Below are 14,276 nucleotides of genomic sequence, written 5' to 3'. Positions count from 1 at the left end.
ATATATTTTCATTAAAATCTACGGGATTTGTCCTTGGGTCATAAGTTGTGTCCAACAGGTTTCTCGAAATGGGTTCTGTAGTTTTTGCATTACAGTACATTGTTCACAAAAAATTAACAAATTTTGAATTTACTAAACATTATGATAGAGTATGCAGCAGCACTTAAAGAAATTAACTTAGATTTACTCCATTCAAAAAGTTACACATTACAATTTTTGGTTAAAATTTGAACAGTAGCTTGTGTGAAGTTGCCCACAAACAAAAACAAATTAAAGACAGGTGGGTGGTTAAAAAACACACCCTCTGCAAAATGTATTCTAACAAAGGCAACACAACTATTAAAATAATTCTTCAGATTTAATCCTAAAACATTAACTTCACAAGTAATCTCTTGCAACAAAATGGCTCTAATTTCCTCGGAACAGTTAAATGATTGGATCAATGAATTTGGGTCACAAGGCTTGGGACCTGCAAGGTAATATTGTACAAACTAGTTACTTTTTGAAAGCCTGGTAATCTTAACCATTTTACCCCCAAGCTATTTGGAAATTTCCAACCCTTAACCCCCAGGGGGTTATTTTTTTCCCAGCACATTATGCAGTATAATTTTTCTAAATTGCTCTAAAAGCCTTAATTTTTGTCAGAGGTCAGATTGGTCTCATTCTCTTGGAAAATGCCTGAATTTTCTCAAAAATTTGTCAAAAATATGAACAAAAAAATTTTATAGCATTTTTTTTTTGCAAGAATGTACCGGTACGTCCATGGGGGTAAAGGGATGGCTTTTGTGAAACGTACCAGTACGTCCCTTGGGGGTAAAAGGGTTAATTTTACAAGATATGAGGTTGGACCGCAAGATGCAATAATTAAAGCTGGAATAGAGCGGCACCATAAAACAGTCTAAAAGAGCAGTTAGGGGAAAGGAACTGCAACAACAAAAACCAATTAAGATTAAAATCAGATAATTTAAAGATTAGAGCGCACACTACTTCATGTTATAGGTTAAAAAGCCAAAAGATTCATTGTACACCCAATTCTCTGGCTCTTGGCCAGTAAAGATCTCCAACAAGAAAAATATCTCCACGACCGAATGCGTGTCTGGTTTTACGCGCAATAAAGTGCGACAACCAGCACCCCTCCAAGATTTCACCTCCAACCTCCCTCCTGGTCAGTAAACGTTAGAGTTTCAGGTTGCATTCCACTCAAATCATCCTGCTAGTCTGCCTCCCTGTGGCACTCCAGCATGCTTTTTATCCCTTCCAAGAATAATTTTCACTCACTTATGGGAATGATTACAACCCAGTCCTAGAAGGGCTGGCAATGCAAGCACCCAAGTCCCACCCATGTTTAACAGCAGCTTATAAATGGCAGAGGCAAGGGACAGAAAGCCATAGAGACTGACTATACACAACTTTTACTCACAGATGGGAATGATCACATCCCAGTCTTAGAAGGGCAGCCAATGCACGAGCCGTGTGCCCCACCTAAGTTAAAAAGCCGCTCACAAACAGAGGCAAGGGACAGTGACTATGTCCCAGAGATTGACCACGTCATCAATGTCAAAGCCCCCTCTCCATCTAAGCTAGGAACAGGAGGGTCAGACAACGGCTGCTGAAGACACTGTAGGTATCTATGGGCTTCCCCAAACCAGTCATTAGCTCACAAGGATGGGGAAGTTGCAGACAATACAAGATATGATTGAGCTTGGGAGGTTCTTGAACATGTGTATAGCATATCACCATGCAGGGCAGTTTCAAATAGGTGACAACAACATGTATGGAGAAATCTTGACATTAAAGCTGCCCCAGTAACTCACCCTTGTAACGGCGCAACCGTAATATCTGTAGGGTTATGATACCCGCTTGCGAGTACGTTGCGGTGATACCCTGCACCGGAAATGACCTCTACAACCTTCTTCTCCCCATCGACCCAATACACGTTGTTGCGTAGCCAGTCTGTGGGAAAAATATTAAAATTCATTACAAACTTTAGTTCTGAAAATGGTAACTTAGTGAACGTCCTTGACTAGTACAATACATATCTCTGAACCAGAGTGTAATTATACCAAAAAGACTTCACTGTACTGTAATGTGCTTAAAGAACGCATCAAGGATTTAGCATAAACCATTCCATACTGAACCTATGCAGGCTTAATTAACTTAAGATTACCTAAGTAATTTTACAGTATTACAATTCTTTCTGCAAGCTTGAACTTTTAACATTGATAAAAAATCAAATTGAAATCCAATATAGTTCATACATATTCATCAAACTAAATTACATGTCACGCTTTGAAATTGTCAATTTAAAAATGGAACAAAATAGCAAAGGTAGATCCAAATATATGCAAGATTCATCAAAAATTTAAAACATGATAATTATATATATAGGATAATTCATTTCTAATCGCAGTTGCTTCAAACTAGTCTACCTTAACTCAAACATCCATTTAACCCCCTTATGTCCAAACCATCTACTTGTGAAGCTTTAATATTTCTCTTAACCTCTTGGCACAACATCCCAGAAGTTGGATTAACGTAACCCTTGTGTAATTTCGGCGTTTTGTCAAGGCTGTGAGACCCAGTCACAACTTTACGAGAGTTCTTTAGAGATCTAATATAGTCATTGGATAATATCCACCCAATTTTCAGGGCCTCGCACTTTTCTTGAACCTGTGAGCAAGATACTCAAATTTCCCATTGCCTTATTTGTTCAAGACCAATTATGGCAGCCCACTAAGGGCGGCACGGAGAGGCGGGGGGAAGGGGCGGCACGGAGAGGCGGGGGGAAGGGGCGGCACGGAGAGGCGGGGGGAAGGGGCGGCACGGAGAGGCGGGGGGAAGGGGCGGCATGGAGAGGTGGGGGGAAGGGGCGGCACGGAGAGGCGGGGGGAAGGGGCGGCACGGAGAGGCGGGGGGAAGGGGCGGCACGGAGAGGCGGGGGGAAGGGGCGGCACGGAGAGGCGGGGGGAAGGGGCGGCACGGAGAGGCGGGGGGAAGGGGCGGCACGGAGAGGCGGGGGGAAGGGGCGGCACGGAGAGGCGGGGGAAGGGGCGGCACGGAGAGGCGGGGGAAGGGGCGGCACGGAGAGGCGGGGGGAAGGGGCGGCACGGAGAGGCGGGGGGAAGGGCGACATGAAGGATGCCCTTGAAGTCATTGGAGAGGGCGCATCGGGGAAAGACTCATTTGTGTCGGGATAGAGGTGGGGAAGAAGAATTATGATGGATGACCACTTCTTGTTTGGCCTCCAGACTTAAACCTAACACATGCCAAATACAGTAAACCTTCTGGGGGTCAGTAGTCTTACATACTATAGTATAAAAAGCACTTTCAATCCAGTTCTTCCAATTCCCACTTTCAGCGAGTTTGACATCTTTTGGCAAAAATTAGAAATATTTGGCAAAAAAAGTGTACACTTTCTTCATTACATTGTGTCCCTATGTATATATGGTATGTATGTTTGTTCAACTTTATTTTAAGTTTTAATTATATTTGTTTTTAATATTTCAGACGTCTTCACCATTCTTTGAAAGGCTTTTTTATCCAGAACAAGAATAGGGATTAAAGCAAAGTGTATTTTTAATGCTCATCTTTGCAATACTCATCCATGCAAGCCAGGTTCAACCTAGACCTTATCACGCCTAAATACGTTGGCGACACTAACCCTATCCAGGTTACAGGTCCTTCTCCAAGAAGCTTTAAGTCAGATTTTGATATAATTTTGCCCAAGATTAAGCCTAACCTGATTACCATGCCTATGATTTTCAGCTACAAAGTCAACAAATCATTTTCATACTAAATTGAAATCAGGTTATTACAAATTTAGTTTTGCTTACTGTATTTGATAAAAGTTTCACGACAGTGATTCTTTACCTTATCTTTCTTATTCTTAGATGGATTTGGGTTGGTCTCCCCGAATGTTTGTAAACCGAGAACCTTGACGGAATGCAGTTTCCAAAGTTGATATCTACATCTCTTAAGAAATCTTCAAAAATAAGGAGCTATATAGCCAGTTCTACTTAACACTCACCAAACGAGACTCCGACGGCAACCACGTTATCCATGATGTGATGCACACGGCCGCTCTCCAAGGGGACTCTCAGCAAATTCTTCTTGAAGACGTCGCTTACGATCACAGACCCTGTTTGTATATAACCGTGGGATTATATAAATTAAGTTCTCTAGTACTGTTAACGTATTAGATGGGTCATACCCATAACTCAGGAATTTCCATTATCAAATTCTACAATTACGTACTTCACACCAAAACTCTTAAAGTTATTAATTAAAACTACCTGTATCACTTTTTAAACTAGATTAAAACTACCTGAATAATAAGCAGTTAAAGTTTTTAAATATTGGGTTAAAATTTCCCTTCGCAATCAAAGGCAGAATCTCTTCATTTCAATGCTATCAAAATCATATTTAACATTCATTTTGAAATCTTCCAAATATTTATGAATAGAAGAGTTAACACTACCATACCCGAGAGTATCTAGCTTCCACTTCTTGCCATCTCGAAATACCCTAGTTGAAAAACGTGAAAACGCAACCTTACTCACTCTGCCTCGGGTCGTACACAAAATCGCCAACCCTCTCGACCCTCAGGTGCGACAGTTCCCTCTCTATCCTCATCGTTCCCATCTCAGGGTTAAACAGCATGTAAAATTTGTCTCCGTCCGATACGAATGGGAATGCCACGTGAGCTTTGGCTGGAATAAAAAAAAAAAAGTTATAGTAAGGTTTTGCTGTTATGGCAAGCTTTTATTGTAGAGTTAAAGTGCACTTAAGTTCTATGTGATAACTTTTCCTTGATATGCACCTTACACCATAGTTCGTTATGCATGTTACAAGATTTTTCATAATTTATCAACCTTCACATTCAGATCTTCCCAGACAGTTCCATCCTGTTCGTAAAATTAGGCATGCAGTCTATTCTAATAAGGTCCGCTCCATCATGAGGCTCAATACTACCTGTATTCTAGAAGTTTTATTCCAGCTGTGAATGTTGTGGAATGATCTTGCTAATTGGTTACTAAGAGAATAAATCAGTACTTCAAAAGTTTAAACATTTGAATGTTTTATAATTAACAGGCTGAAAAGAATCTTAAATATAAAATAGGTTTTGATGTTGCAGTTTAAATTATTTTAATTCTTAATATTTCTCACTGTTTATTTTCTTCCCACACTAGGCTAGATTTCACTGTGAGCTCTTTGGCTTATAGCATCTTGCTTTTCAAACTAGGATTGTAGTTTAGCTAGTAATAAAAATACCCAACATAGATTATAAAGAGCCTAGATTATGATCCTTGTCGTTACTTACAATAAAGACATGGGAAATAAATTTTTATTGAATATCTATGTTCATATTGTATATGGAAAATGTTCTTTTATATTACATTGCGTTAAGTGGAAATGTGCAGGTTTCTGTACAAATGAAGGTTTTGTTTATATTTAATTGTAATAAGCATTGTTACCAAGGAATATTGTCTTGTGAAGAGTTGTATAAGTGGTTAACAATGCGATGTAGGTTGTTTGAATAGTTTTGTTCGGTTTGCGTTGAATAGTTGGTTTCGTTAGTTTGTTGTTTTCCTTTGTCGTGAGCGAATGAAGCGGAAGTCATGACTTTGGGAGAGAGAACAAACGCATTATGTTTACGACGAAGGCAACAGAGTTAAAGGCGGACAGTTGCTGCCTGTCACTTGTCAACGCTTGTAGTGTGTTCTTCAGTGGACTTAATCAGGATGAAGAGAATTTCATTTGATTAACAAAGCCGTTCCTTCCCAGCATTTAATGAAGTGGATGAATTGATCAACCGAAGTTTGGATGAGTATCATAATATTTAGTTACCTTGGAAGGGATAATTCGCTAGGGACATGCATATCTGTGCGTGGGATTCCGTGACTGGGTAAAATCAAATATTTATATGTGGTATCGTGGTTCACCCGTGCCTAGCAATCTGAACTCTGCAAGAACTTCATATGAAACCAAGTAATTAATAATTGGGGCAAAAGCTCAACAGAATATAGTATGACCATTTATCTTTGTAACACAACACAATGAATTCCTAATGTAGAGAAAGGGTCTTGAGTTCTCTTGAAGAATCTGGTAATTAGTAATTTTGTGAATGACTGAAGTCATTATATGTTGTTGCTTGTTTGACCCTAATAAGTAACTATAATCCTTATTTGGGCATTCTATCACAATTACCGATACTTTGGAGAAACTGTACAATGTTCATTTATACCAGATAGATTTATCCTATAGCAAGTTTTGTGCGCTGTACAGTACTGTATTCTAATATGGTTGGCTTTTAAAATCAGCCCAAAATAGGAGCTCCTTGAGTGGGAAGGCAATAAATGACTTTCTATCAAGGGGAAAATATTTAGTGTTTTAATGACTTTCTGAACACTAAGTTAAATCTCAAAGAAGTACCACTGTACAGTGTAAATCTCTAATAATGCATTCAAGGGGCACATGCTGGACTACATACTGAATTACTACAACTATAAAGCACAAATATACCTTTGGTTTGGAGAAAGATTTATGCATCTCTTCCAGCACCCAGCGTAATCAAGATAGTTCAAACTAAAACTGGATAGCTTAATTCTATAAATTTGGTACATGGCCAAACACTACACCTACAGGAAAAACTTTAAAGTTACATGAATAAGGTTAAAAGGTCTCTCCTGAATGGCAGAGGCAAGGGACAACAAGAATGACCATGTATACAAAATCTGCCCAATGGCTGCTATTGCCTCGGGAGGCAAGACCAAGCTCCCCACAAACACCGCACCCCTTGCTCGCAAGGATGGAGAAGTTACATACACTACTATAGTCAATTCTTTTTAGCGAGGCAGGTTTGCACAGACTGGCAGGGGTGCCCTTTTCGCTCTGAAAAGTTTCCTGATCGCTGATTGGTTGAACAAGATCATTCTAACCAATCAGATAGCAGGACACTTTTCAGAGCTAAAAGAGCACCGCTGCGAGTTGGTGCAAATAGGCCTCATTAAAAAAAATTGTGTAGAAACTATGAAGCTAGAGTCTAAGCCCTGTCCCACAGATTGCCAGGCAGTTTCCAAAAAGCTAAACAATTCTTACAAGTTAGGACTGCAAAATGTCTGCAAGGAAGCCAAATCTAAGTCTAGGGCAGCGAGTGCTTGTGGTGTTGTCGCCAGTGATTTTTTAGCCTTCTGGAAGCATTGTAAACTAAGCCAAGGCTGTCTAGGAATCAACTGCCAGTAATTTGAAGGAGCAGCATGAGAGGTACACTATCTGCATTTAATGTACCCCCTAAAACAGTTATTCTACCAATTTTCTGGGCTCCGACCTGCGCCGCCCAGTGAAATGCTCCTTTAAAATCATTTCTAAGGTAATAACTGCTATGAATTTTACCAGAGAAAAAATTGTATAGGAATGCTAGGTTGAACCCAGCTCGCTTACTTATCAAGGTGTCGGTATAAATAACTGGGGCGTGATTAATCACAACCAGAGGTCTTGCACCATTGAGATATCTCCTGTCAATATCCCCTAACAGCGAGGTGCCGTTCAACATCCTAGCTCTGAAACGCTACTACGAACTATCACACCCATGCTAGTGACGTCACTCCTTTTTCATAGCACCAGCTTACATACGTTATCTTTTTTCCGGTGCGTGTTTTCCTTGAATTACCCAGGATTTATCTCAGGATGAGAGGTACACTATCTGCATTTAATGTACCCCCTAAAACTGTTATTCTACCAATTTTATATTTGAGAGAAAGTTTGTTTTCATTCATTCTCTTCCAACAGGAAGGTGGTGGGTAGGCATGGCCAGCAGGAGTGGAGATTGTACAAAAAATTTGCCAAAAGCATTATTACTAAATCAATTCTCATCTAAATAGAATTTATGCAATCACAATGACACCAAACTAAATTCAGTTTGAAGTTCAAACTACATATACACGCCCAAGGAGATTAGTGACAGTGCCCAATTTTACGCAGACTGGCGCACAAAATAGAACATTTAATATTTGTAAATTTTCTTTCAATGATTCAGTCAAGATAAAAATCAGTTTATTTTAGTTATTGGAAATTTCTTCATTTACAACTGGATGGAGAAAGTTAGGTTCTTATATTTTCAATTAATTAGTAGCAAAGTTCCTACCCCTCGCATGCTCTTGGGATTCAGACGAAAGGTTTAAACTATTATTATTACTTTAGCTACAACTCTAGTTGGAAAAGCAGGACGCTGCTAGCTTTAGTTGGAAAAGCAGGACGCTGCTAGCTTTAGTTGGAAAAGCAGGACGCTGCTAGCTTTAGTTGGAAAAGCAGGACGCTGCTAGCTTTAGTTGGAAAAGCAGGACGCTGCTAGCTTTAGTTGGAAAAGCAGGACGCTGCTAGCTTTAGTTGGAAAAGCAGGACGCTGCTAGCTTTAGTTGGAAAAGCAGGACGCTGCTAGCTTTAGTTGGAAAAGCAGGACGCTGCTAGCTTTAGTTGGAAAAGCAGGACGCTGCTAGCTTTAGTTGGAAAAGCAGGATGCTATAAGCCCAGGGGCTCCAACAGTGAAAATAGCCCTGTGAGGAAAGGAAATAAGGAGATAAGGGAAATAATGAACATACAGCATATTAAGAATATTAACGTTAAAAGGTCTACTATTTATGAACTATAAAAATTTAAAAATGCAAGTGGAAGAGAAATAAGACTAAAGTGTACCAGACTGTACTCTCAAGCAAGAGAACTACCTTAAGAGTGAAAGATCATGGTACAGAGGCTATGGCACTATCAAATATAAGAGAAAGGTTTGATTTTGGAGTGTTCTAGAAGAGCTGCCTACCATAGATAAAAGTGTCTTCTACCATTACCAAGAGGAAAGTAGCCACTGAACTATAATGCAGTAGTTAACCTCTTGATTAAAGAAAATGTAGAGTGTACGAGGACAGGAGAATGTGGAAGGAATAGGCCTGACTAATATGTGAATGTGTAGGCAAAGACATAAGCCTTAACCAGAGAGAGGGATCCAATGTAGTACTCCCAGGCCCAGACAAAAGACACAGTAACTAGCAGTGGTACCTCAACGGCTGGTTGGTGCCCTAGCCAACCTACTACCCACCACGAGGAATAGTCAGTCCGAGTCAAGGGATTAATATTTCAAGTTTGTCTGTCATCAGCTTCATGTTATGTATATAATTTCTACCAAAAATTTCAAACTGGATCAAACATCTGCCGATGCACTATCTAGCAAAATTTGAGAAGGACAGTCAGTATGGAGTGGTAGAATCATGGCAGCACTTCGAGAAAGCTGGTCAAGAGAATTAAGTTATGAATGCTGAACAGTTGTCTGTATGGAAATTAAATGAGTTGTGGAATGATCTTCCTAATCGGGTAGTTTAATCAGACGGCAAATGTTAATGTGCGATTCGTGCCTAGTTTATATTTTTAATGTTTTTCTTGAAATATTTCAAATTGTTCATTACTTTAAAGATATGAAACTTTAAATACTCTGAACAAACAAGGTAAAACTACAGTGGAGGTCCTCTTGAGTGGGGTTCCCCTGCTGTATGGGACCAGAAAAGCAGCCATCAAAGTAAAGTATAACAGAAATAGACTTCCCCTCAGTTACAAAATTCCTTCTTAATAAATATTTCTGCCCAGCCAAGGATTTGAACCTACGGCAGAGATAGAAATAAGTACTGTACGTTCAATTCATATTCGAACCTACGGCCGATAAAAATAAGTAAATTTTGACAATATGCAGTTAACTAAAGAGAAAGCAGAAGAGGTTACTGTAGTATTAAAATAAAGTCATTATTCTACAAAACTACTAGTAAGTTACAAAAATTTCCTTAACATATCTTGATAAAGTTAAGGTCTTAAGACTATAATAAAATCAGCCACAAAGGACAAAAGTGTTAGAATTTAATTATCTAAAGGAAGAATGCAGAGTAGTTTAAAGCCTGCATAGCTCACCTTTGCAGGAGTGCATGTCCGTAGATATCTCCATTTCTGCCGGGCAGGCACATTTGTAGCCAGCCGTACTGCCTGGCGAAAGCAAGCACAGGTGACTGCACAGTCTCTCTCTGCACGGATTATTGCCCTGCGGAAGGTGTAATAAGAGAATTAAAATTTAATGGAGTTTTAGATGTCAACTTTTATAATTACAGACTACTGTACAAAAAACTGCATTTGCTAATCTATAAAAATCAACTAGATGGGCACTTAGTGCAGACCTCCGCCACAGCAGCTTATTTCTCAAACATTTTGCTCGTCCTTTGCCTTTATCGTGTATTAATTGCGCAGATTTTCATTCACAACTGCGAACAAAGATTTAAGTCTACGACAACGATGTCTACTTATGGCTGATTACATGATTTGGAAATTTTGCTTGACCGTGATAATCACTTTTGACCTCTACCTTCTAAAATTGATTAATTTCCAGCTTTTTAAACAACATTTCATCCTTCAAGTTTATTTCCCCTATGATTAAAATTGCAGCCAGGAAGCTGTTCACAATTAAACGCACAAACAAATAGGGGGTAAAACAACCTCTTTCCAACTTAGTTGACAAAGGTTATGTGATTAAAGTAAAGAGGATGGACAGAGTTTGTAACAAGTTTAAAAAATGTGGATGTATCCTTCATTAACCCTTTTACCCCCTGGGGTATTTGGAAATTTCAAACCCTTAACCCCAAAGGAGTTATTTTTTTCCCAGCACATTTTGCAGTATATTTCTTTTTAATTGCTCTAACAGCCTTAATTTTTGTCATAGAGAGGTCAGGTTTATCTCATTCTCTTGGAAAATGCCTGAATTTTTTCAAAAAAATTATCAAAAAATATGAAAAACTAATTTTTATAGCATTTTTTTGCAAGGACGTACCGGTACGTCCATGGGGGTAAAGGGATGGCTTCTGTGAAACGTACCAGTACGTCCTTTGGGGGTAAAAGGGTTAATGCCAGAGAAAGTAGAGAGTGCATGACTAGACTTGCCCCATAAAACCAGTTCGATGCATTTCGATACAAATTACGGCAACTTACGAAAATAAAAAATTTGTATTTTTCCTAACATACTTACCTAGAACTACTTTCTTAGGAGTTACAGGTAACTCTTCCCAACCGACCAGAATTTTGTGTAGTTTACCCTATTCCCATTTTCTATGGGTGACCTCAGGCGGAGTGATACGCGCCCTGAGGCGACCCGGGGTCAGAGAGCGTGCTAGATTAGGTCGTGCTCCTCGGCAAGTTTCTGGTCGCGACGTGATTCACATCCCGCCGCGCTCTCTTACCCAGTGCGACCCTTGGTGTCCCCGACCCTTGGTGTCCCCGACCCTTGGTGTCCCCGACCCTTGGTGTCCCCGACCCTTGGTGTCCCCGACCCTTGGTGTCCCCGACCCTTGGTGTCCCCGACCCTTGGTGTCCCCGACCCTTGGTGTCCCCGACCCTTGGTGTCCCCGACCCTTGGTGTCCCCGACCCTTGGTGTCCCCGACCCTTGGTGTCCCCGACCCTTGGTGTCCCCGACCCTTGGTGTCCCCGACGTGGTTCCTGTGCCCGTATCCTTACCCCCCCAAAAAAGCAGAGTTCTCATTCCCTTCACTGGTGCTACATTGCAATGTTGACAGATTTGTCCATTGCTGTTGAAATTTATATACAGATCCACGAGGCCAACTTATTACCACAACAAATAGAGATAAAAGTATTGCTATAATAAAAAATATAATCACAAATCACTAGCCACTTCAAGAATTTGAATATCAAAACGGTTCAAATATAAAGATGACTAGCAGCAACTTGGGATGGATATTGTTTACAAGATCAGCATTGTCCCTCTGTCTAACAGTTTACTATACGTATATTGCTACATTTAACAGCGTAATATTTAAGGGTACATGATGGAGTCTTTTCAATTTTAGATATTAACATGAAATTTGGCAGGAAAAGAAACTAACTTCACTCACTGAAATTTTCATTTGGATGTAAATCATCCTAGAACAATTTACTCCACCGCCAAAAATAACTATTCAACCCATGCTGAAGTAAATGTTACTGTGGCTTTTCTATGGCAGATACAAATATGGCAGATACAAATATGAAAATGTTAAAGGTAAAATAAAATATTCAACCCATAAATCCCTGAAAATTTAATTGAGATATGTGAAGTATTACAAGAGTGATTTACGGCCCTGTCAAAAATATGTCTCGTGTGGGAGGTCTAAAAAGGGCTACTGTGACTTTTCTACAACAGGTATAAATAATAATTGGTATGAATACAGTTCACAAGATACCCATCAAACTCTGCGAAAAATTATTTGGACATCTGTAAAACACTAGGATTAATTTGCGGTTCCTTTCTGATCTTTCGGCTAAAAGTAGTCACTTACGAAAAAAAATATAGTTCCCAGGGCACGCACATAGCATGCATGAACATGAAAAATGGCAGAAAAAAAGCTTGCGTATATCAAAATAATCCCTTAAAATTTAATCTGAATTTATTTAAAGGTAGAGGAGTTCTTGACCCCACCGCCAAAAATATCAGCAGCTCCCCCTCCCACACCTGGCGAGGATAATGAAAGGACTGGGCTATATTCTGTCCGAGATAAGTATTGCATAAAAATTATGGCATTTCATACGAGATCACTCTTCGTCCGGGACAAATATTGTTTCCTACCAATGTTGGTAAAGATTTGGACAAGAAAAGTATTTTAGTCAACCAAATTTTCTTATTTAAAGACTGGTAAAATTCACATACACAAGAACTAAATTTGTTTGAAGAAGGGAGTCCTAAGTTAAAACCTGGCAATTCATAGTTATCTGTATCCAGTTCGTGACCCATCGCACCTCGTAATTCCAATATCTCCAAGTTTCCCTTTATGCTAAAGACCAAGCTAAATTCCTACATACCTTAAGTATCAAGCATTCCTATATCTAATTTTACACAAAGGGCATCTAAAAGTAATTATTATTCAGTTCAGCATTATCGCTAGCAATTTATTGCCTACAGGTTCTCTTAATTTGTTGAAAGTTTCTACATCTAGGACTGACATTCTCTTCCTAATCTTTAACCAAAACGGCTTTTTAGAAAATTCCCTTCCAAAAACTTAAAGTCTCAAACCTTACCTGATCAAACATGGTAGTATGGTAGAGGGTCAGTCCGTAGAAATCGTTTCTGGAAGTTCCTTTCAAAACCATCTGGACGCTCTTGCCGTTTGTCTTGAGGCACGACCGGACGTGTTCGTGATCGAGGTCGCTCCAGTAGAGCCGGCTCTCCCAAACGTCCATGGAGAATGGATGGCTCACTGCTCCGTATGGGAGATTCTGGGGGAATCAAGAGTATCTTTAGAAATATCATCTTTCCTAGGGGAAGGACTGTACCCTACAGGGAGATTGAGGAGGACTCGTTCACAGTAATAATTATAGGAGTTGGGGGGGGGGGGTGAGAAGAGAAGGGGCCAAGAGCCGGCAGAGAGAAATTAATGTACTCTCTCCTATTAGGATTTACCAACAAATTTCCTTGAAATTAGTACTTCTTGTCCTGACCTATTATTGTACTATTCCTAAAGTTAAAACAAATTATAGTCATTGTCTTATCTATTCCAGGTAACTTTAATATAACATTGTACAATACCTTTTAAGTCTTGACTGTATCATCCTAACTGACACGGGCAATTAGTTTTATCTAAACAGTTTACACAAGGGTCGTCTTGAAAAATGTCATGATTACAACAAAGAAACTCAAAGTGTTTAGCTCTGGGAAAAAGTCTGTAGTACAGTACAATGTAATCTGTATTCTATAAAATGGATTTTGTCATAGGAAAAATCTTTTTTTGGGCTCGAGCCATGTCATCCTGATTAAAGTTCCTGTAGACAGCTTTCTACTCAATTCCTGTTGCGAGTGATACAACTGAGAATTTTACCGAAGTAGTATCACACTGTTCTATCCCCTTGAGCAAATATACCGAGATTTGCCTCAGACCAGTTCTACTCAATTTTTTGGCAAAGCAAGGTAAATCCAATATTTGTAATGGAAATAATAATAAAACAAGGGGCCCACCTTATAAGTCATTATCAAAGCTACAACCCTAGTTGGAAAAGCAGAAGTCCAAGGGTTCCAACAGGGGAAATAGCCTAACGAGGAAAGGAAATAAGGAAATAAAGTATTGAACACTCGAAATTTTTTAGAGAATAGTAACATTAAAACTGATCTTTCATGAGGTATAAAGGCTTTCTGAAAGTTCCAACAAGTTCCAGACCAACTACCTGATTAGGATCATTCTACAATCTGGTTATAGGTAGAATAAAACTAGAG

The 14,276-nt window shown here is 39.5% G+C and overlaps 1 protein-coding gene across 1 annotated transcript in view; it reads right to left on the bottom strand.

Annotated features, from left to right (window-relative positions):
- Positions 1–14,276, bottom strand: part of yl (Putative vitellogenin receptor yl) — a 74,953-nt gene that overhangs the window by 34,034 nt on the left and 26,643 nt on the right. The window contains exons 14-18 of the mRNA XM_068346970.1: positions 13,088–13,285; positions 9,946–10,072; positions 4,560–4,709; positions 4,028–4,138; positions 1,815–1,953 (exon numbers count right to left, since the gene is read on the bottom strand). Coding sequence (XP_068203071.1) covers positions 1,815–1,953; positions 4,028–4,138; positions 4,560–4,709; positions 9,946–10,072; positions 13,088–13,285 — 725 coding nt within the window. The remainder of the gene's footprint in view (positions 1–1,814; positions 1,954–4,027; positions 4,139–4,559; positions 4,710–9,945; positions 10,073–13,087; positions 13,286–14,276) is intronic.

This window comes from Palaemon carinicauda, chromosome 23 (genome assembly GCF_036898095.1).
Source record: "Palaemon carinicauda isolate YSFRI2023 chromosome 23, ASM3689809v2, whole genome shotgun sequence".
In the NCBI taxonomy this organism is placed as follows: domain Eukaryota; kingdom Metazoa; phylum Arthropoda; class Malacostraca; order Decapoda; family Palaemonidae; genus Palaemon; species Palaemon carinicauda.
This window is presented reverse-complemented; position numbering and strand designations above follow the sequence as displayed.